The 6,996-nt window shown below is 49.0% G+C and overlaps 1 protein-coding gene across 1 annotated transcript in view; it reads left to right on the top strand.

Moving 5' to 3' along the window:
* Positions 1 to 6,996, top strand: part of WIPI1 (WD repeat domain, phosphoinositide interacting 1) — a 41,457-nt gene that overhangs the window by 21,625 nt on the left and 12,836 nt on the right. Inside the window, exons 5-8 of the mRNA XM_017497346.1 lie at positions 475 to 572; positions 1,241 to 1,333; positions 2,357 to 2,427; positions 3,387 to 3,494. Of these exons, the coding sequence (XP_017352835.1) occupies positions 475 to 572; positions 1,241 to 1,333; positions 2,357 to 2,427; positions 3,387 to 3,494 (370 nt within the window). The remainder of the gene's footprint in view (positions 1 to 474; positions 573 to 1,240; positions 1,334 to 2,356; positions 2,428 to 3,386; positions 3,495 to 6,996) is intronic.

Genomic DNA, 6,996 nt, shown 5'->3' with positions numbered 1-6,996 from the left:
CAATCTCAACTCGCTACAACCTCCGCCTCCTGGGTTCAAGCTATTCTCCTGCCTCAGCCTCCCAAGTAGCTGGCACTATAGGCATGCACCACCACACCCAGCTAATTTTTGTATTTGTAGTAGAGACGGGGTTTTGCCATGTTGGCCAGGCTGGTGTGGAACTCCTGATCTCTAGCGATCCGCCCACCTCAAAGTGCTGGAATTACAGGCATGAGCCACTGCACCTGGCAAGTCTGATTGTTTCACTGTAGCAAGGACACACCCAGTGTTAAATCAAGAGGTCTCCGCCTGTGAATTTGCTTTATTGGAACCCTTTGATTAGAAGAATAATTAGCAAAAAGCAATTGTCTACAGAGCCATTCATCCCCTCGCCAGCAGGTGGCACTGTAGCTGTACTGTTTCAGATGCCCTCTCCAGCCATGCAGTGTCTCCCTTGGCCCCTGGCTTCTTCATGTCCTGTTTCTTCTTTACCAGGTCTATGTGCTCTCTCTATCAACCATTCCAATTCTTACTTGGCCTATCCCGGAAGCCTGACTTCAGGCGAGATTGTGCTTTATGATGGAAACTCCCTGGTAAGTTGACAGTGACCCAGCTGAGCCAACCCGCCTGCCTTGGCTGTGTGGTCATGGAAGGAAGTAGATAAGGACGCTGGGCTGTGGAGGGCTGGAGGCAGTGGGGGTAAGCAATACTGGGGAGTTGTTCAAGGGAAGGCGATGCTATTTGCCCTTGGGGTTGCCGTTAGTCAATATCACCATAAGCCAGCGCGCTAGGCCAAGTCAGACATCTGCAGCATAATGAAAACCACTTGCCAGCAGGGGGCCAGTTGCTGACTGAATGTGTCACCCTGCCCCATGCCACAGCCTGAGGCTGTGTGCAGGTGTTTCGTATTCCCTGCCCTCTGGTCTCTGAGGCTTCCCTGAGCAGGACAGGATTGCTGAGAGAAGTTCCCTAAAAATGCGTGCAGGGCATGCCTGCAACGGCATCGCGCTGCACTGGGTGCTCAGTTCGTGGCCACCTTCCCAAGGGCAGGAAAAGGGATGTAAATGGAGTGGCCTTTGAAGCTAAATCTTGATTCACCAGAAAATGACGCACAGCTTACATGCAAGTGGCCCGGTGGACAGAGGAAGAGACAGGGGGAGCTGGAAAGGACGGAGAAAGGAGAAAAGAGGGAGGGGAGAGAGATGAAATCTATCTTCCCTCTTCCGCAGCATCAATATCCACTTTTCCTTTTCACCAACAGAAAACAGTCTGCACTATTGCTGCCCACGAGGGGATGCTGGCTGCCATCACCTTCAATGCCTCAGGCTCCAAACTAGCAAGTGCATCTGAAAAAGTGAGTCCACTCCCACCCACGCCTCTGCCTGGGGTTCACTGGATGGCTCCTGCCATGCCCAGGGATGTGGTGGAACGAGCCTGGTGACATGAAGACTGACTGGTCTCTGGGCCCACTCAGAATTTGTTTCAGAGGGAGAATTTCTGGCCTCTGCATGTGTGGTACATTCATGCATTTGTTAATTCAATAGACCAGAGCCTGTACTATGCCAGATACAAGACACTTTGCATGAAAACTCGTGGTCTTATTAAGAAATGTGCATACACATCAGCCGCAGAGACAGACAGATGCTATACCTTATAAACACAGTACAGTGCAAACGAAATGCTTTGCTTTGCTATTTAGAGGGAATGATGTTTTCTGCCTGGAATAATCACAGAAAGTGATCAAATTGAAATTCTTTTTTTTTTTTTTTTTGCGATGGAGCCTAGCTTTGTTGCCCAGGCTGGAGTGCAATGGCACAATCTCAGCTCACTGCAACCTCCACCTCCCAGGTTTAAGTGATTCTCCTGCCTCAATCTCCTGAGTAGCTGGGATGACAGGCAGACACTGCCGTGTCTGGCTAATTTTTTGTATTTTAGTAGAGACGGGGTTTCACTGTGTTGTCTAGGCCGGTCTTGAACTCCTGACCTCAGGCAATCCACCTGCCTTGGCCTCCCAAAGTGCTAGGATTACAGGCATGAGCCACCGAGCCTGGGCTCAAATTGAAATTCTAAGAAACCAGAGCAGTTGGGTGAACAGGCACACACGCACACACACACACACACACACACACACACACACACACACACACACACAGAGCCTTGGGCACAGGTAGAAGGGAAAAGGGAGACAGAGGGTGCTTAAAACATTTTCCAAGAGTTGCTGATAGGTACATAAATAAAAATGCCTCTGTGCCCAACACTGTGTGCTTCCTCCTTAGAGATGGATATTCAAAACCAACACAACAAACTCCTCTGTAAAGCGACCTCTCTGTGTGAAGCCATTAATGGTTATGAAATTTCCACCTGCTTTCTTTTCCAGGGCACGGTCATCCGGGTGTTCTCCGTCCCTGATGGGCAAAAGGTCTATGAGTTCCGGAGAGGGATGAAAAGGTCCGTGTTCAATGTCAAACCCATTTTAAAGTCCCCACAGAAGTCCCACAGGGGCCGCTGGCAGCTGTCTTAGGGAGAGGACAGAGAGTGGCTCTGTGCTCTTCAGTTACCTGGAGGAGTGTAACTACTCTCCCAGGAATTGACTTCCAGGCCTTACTCGGGGCTCAGCAAAACTGAAAGCCAGGATGCTGTTTTAACACAGTTCAGCCATGAGAGTTCCATTCTAACGTGCGCATGGGCGGCCGGCACAGGAGAAATGAGAGAGCCAGGGAATCACAATCCAAAAATAATTTCTGGTTTCCTTCCATGAAAATAAAGGACGATGTAAAGTATGACTGTTCAGGATCTTATCAGAGGTAGGTTTGCAGCCAGATCGGTGCACAGAGCAACCGGAAGATTCCAAGATGCCAGGAAGGCACAGTTCCTCTCTGTGAAGAGGCGGGGCTGTACCTTGTTTCTTCTCACATAAATAAGACTAAGGTCTGGGCACAGTGGCTCATGCCTGTAATCCCAGCACTTTGGGAAGCTGAGGCAGGCGGATCACTTGATGTCAGGAGTTGAAGACCAGACTGGTCAACATGGTGAAACCCCGTCTCTACTAAAAATACCAAAATGAGCTGGGCGTAGTGGTGGGCGCCTGTAATCCCAGCTACTTGGGAGGTTGAGGCAGGAGAATCGCTTGAACCTGGGAATCGGAGGTTGCAGCAAGTGGAGATTGCACCATTGCACTCCAGTCTGGGCAACAGAGACTCTGTCTCAAGAAAAAAAAAAAGACTATGACCCTTTGGGAATCTTTCTGACATTAATTTCTAAACATGAGAACCACAATGTTTAAGGGATTGGGGGCTACCTAGGCTCTTCAGGATACATCAAATTTTCTTATAAAGCTGATCTCAGAACTGTAAGGCTGTAACTCTCATCTGTCTTGCTCACTGACCCATGTGTTGCTGTGCTTCTAGGTATGTGACAATCAGCTCTCTCGTGTTCAGCATGGACTCACAATTCCTCTGCGCCTCCAGTAACACCGAGACAGTGCACATCTTCAAGCTGGAACAGGTCACCAACAGGCAAGTACTGCATTGGGGCGCCACAAACGGTCGTTAAACAAAAGGAGTCAGCCCTGGCTCTTCTGCCGGCATGAATGATCTCTCTTCTTTCTCAACACCCCAATGTTGCCTTTACTTGGGACTTCACCTAAGTGATGGAGTGTGTGTTAGTAAAACTTTTATGGCATATTGCACACAAGCAAAACACTGGGAGCCATCCTGGTAAGTTCATGTCCCGGCTCTGCCCCTCAGGAGCCATGAAATCCTTTGAAGATCTGTGTTCTTCAGTTTCCTCATCTGCAAAACAAACGTAACAATAATATATATGTCTGAGGCTGGTTGCGAGGATTGAACGAGTCTGCAGATCTAAAGTGTTGAACATCATGCCTTGCATGTAGTAAGCACTAAGAAGTGTTAGCCGATGTAGCTGTAAATATAGCAATATATTTATTTATGGTCACTGCCAGCACTACCGCTGAGTGCTTGGGAAACACCTGCAATTTCTCAGGGCATGAGAAGCTGTCTGAAAAGTGAAAGAAAAGCCTAAAAAGTGGATAAAATCTCTAGGGAAGGAGTAAAAAGAACTTCCGGGCAAACAGTGAGCTTTGGGTTACACTTGTGCAGAATGGGGGTTGGAAAGTTTTGGAAAGGTGGAGGAGCAAGAAGGGAGCAGCCCCCAGTGTTTCATACACCATAGGGGTGGGGGACAAGGATTCTAGAGAAGGAGCACTTTGAAAATGTTGCCCCAACCTGCAGGGGAAAGGCAGGATGAGGATGGAAATCTTACTGTATTTGGGGGCTTGGTTGCTGGTACCCTTGGATGGAGTTTCAGAAGATGGAGGTGTAGAGGCCGGGCACCATATCACACTGATACATACTAACACATACATAACGGAAGCTGGGGACCTTATCATGCTGATACATGCTAACACATATGTAACAGAGGCCGGGCACCATATCACACTGACACATACTAACACATACGTAACAGAGGCTGGGCACCATATCACGCTGATACATGCTAACACATATGTAACGGACGCTGGGGATCTTATGCTGATATATGCTAACATACGTAACAGAGGCCGGGCACCTTATCACACTGATACACAGCCATACATGACAGAGGCCAGGCAGTGTATCACACTGATATATACTAACACATATGTAACAGAGGCTGGGAACCTTTATCATGCTGATACACACTGATCATATTGATACACGCACATATGTAACAGAGGCTGGGAACCTTTATCATGCTGATACACACTGATCATATTGATACACGCACATATGTAACAGAGGCAGGGCACCTTATCATGCTGATACATGCTACCATATATGTAACACAGGCCAGGCACCTATCACACTGCTGTATGCTAACACATACATGACAGAGGCTGGACACCGTATCATGCTGATACACACATCAACACCTCCATTACAGCAGCTGGGCACCATATCACACTGATACATGCTAACACATACATGACAGAGGCTGGGCACCGTATCATGCTGATACACACACCAACACCTCCATTACAGCAGCTGGGCACCATATCACACTGATACATGCTAACACGTACATGACAGAAGCTGGGCACCATATCACACTGATATACACACATACAGTTGGAGAAAGCTCTGCGTTTTTTGTATTTTGAGATGCAGTCTCTCTCTGTCGCCAAGCTGGAATGCAGTAGCGCGATCCTGGCTCACTACAACCTCCAGCTCCCTGGTTCAAGTGATTCTCGTGACTCAGCCTCCCAAGTTGCTGGGACTATAGGCACGTGCCATCATGCCCCACTAATTTTTGTATTTTTAGTAGAGATGGGGTTTCACCATGTTGGCCAGGATGGTCCCCATCTCCTGACCTCATAATCTGTCCACCTTGGCCTCCCAAAGTGCTGGGATTACAGGCACGAGCCACCACACCCAGCCAGAAAGCTCTATTTTTAAAGGCACGTGTGATTAGAGCAAGCCCACGCTGCCTGAGGTCACCTGAGCCATAGCACATACCACAGCCATAGGACTGATGTCTCCTCATCTCTAGGATCCTTGTCCCCACCATGGTGTATAAAACACTGGGGGCTGCTCCCTTCTTGCTCCTCCATCTTTCCAGAACTTTCCAACCCCTCTTCTGCACAGGTGTAACCCAAAGCTCACTGTTCGCCCTGCGGTTCTTTTTACTTTTTCCCTAGATATTATATCTACTTTTTAGGCTTTTCTTTCACATTTCAGACAGCTTCTTAAGCCTCGATCTTTTTGGGGGCCTTAATTCATCATCTTTTGTCATGGGTTTGAGCACCGGAGGGCAGCTGAATTGTTAAGATGCCGTTCAACCCCAAGGTTCCATGAGTGAGTGATCCCAATTGCTGCTGCAGCCTCGTCTCCACCAGGGTTTATTATCAGAGATTCATTTCCCTCTTCAGGCTCTCCTGTTTCTGTCTGTGAGCACAGGGGACCAGGAGCAGAACCTCCAAGTTGTTCTGGGTTCTCCCTTCAACCTGTCTGTGGGGTGTTCATATATCCCCAGTGGTTACAGCTCACATGAGCCTCCCATCAGCCTGTCCACGGGGTGTTCATATGTCCCCAGTGGTTATGGCTCACGTGTGCCTCCCATCAGCCTGTCCACGGGGTGTTCATATGTCCGCAGTGGTTACGGCTCATGTGTGCCTCCCATCAGCCTGTCCACGGGGTGTTCATATGTCCCCAGTGGTTACGGCTCACGTGTGCCTCCCATCAGCCTGTCCACNGGGGTGTTCATATGTCCCCAGTGGTTACGGCTCACGTGTGCCTCCCATCAGCCTGTCCACGGGGTGTTCATATGTCCCCAGTGGTTACGGCTCACATGAACCTCCCATCAGCCTGTCGACAGGGTTTTCATATGTCTCCAGTGGTTACGGCTCCCATGAGCCTCTCATCAGCCTGCCTACGGGGTGTTCATATGTCCCCAGTGGTTACGGCTCACATGAGCCTCCCATCAGCCTGTCCATGGGGTGTTCATATGTCCCCAGCGGCACGACTCACATGTGCCTACTCAGCCCTGCTTCGCTGGCCGGGGCCCTTAGCCATGTCTTCAGTACCTCGTGCAGGTCCAGCCATTACTCTTAGATTTAGTCTGACTCTTTCCAGTCTCTTTTAACCAATACCAATCCATCCTACATCATCTTGCTGATTAATCTTCTCAAAATTCTTCTTTGAACATGACACCTCCTCCTCAGACACCTTTATTCCCCTTTAGCCTTGGGAGTGAAGTCCCAGCTACTCCCTGTTCCCCTGAGTCAGACCCGCTGCAGGGCCCAGCAGCCACCACCCCCAGAACCTCTTCACTCCCTCAAGCCAGAGTCAAAATCCCATAAAACAACACGTGCCACGTGCCAGACTGTAGGCTCAGCCTCCTTAGTTCTCCCAGCAACCCTGTCAGGAAGGTTGTGATGAGGATTCCTGTTTCCCAAATGAAGAAACCTGGAAACGGAAATGTGGTTTTTTTTGTTGTTTTTTTTTTTTTAATTCCTAATAA

Source organism: Cebus imitator, unplaced genomic scaffold (assembly GCF_001604975.1).
Source record: "Cebus imitator isolate Cc_AM_T3 unplaced genomic scaffold, Cebus_imitator-1.0 Scaffold229, whole genome shotgun sequence".
NCBI lineage: Eukaryota > Metazoa > Chordata > Mammalia > Primates > Cebidae > Cebus > Cebus imitator.
Note: the sequence above shows the minus strand (reverse complement) of the source record. Positions and strands in the feature narration are given on the sequence as shown.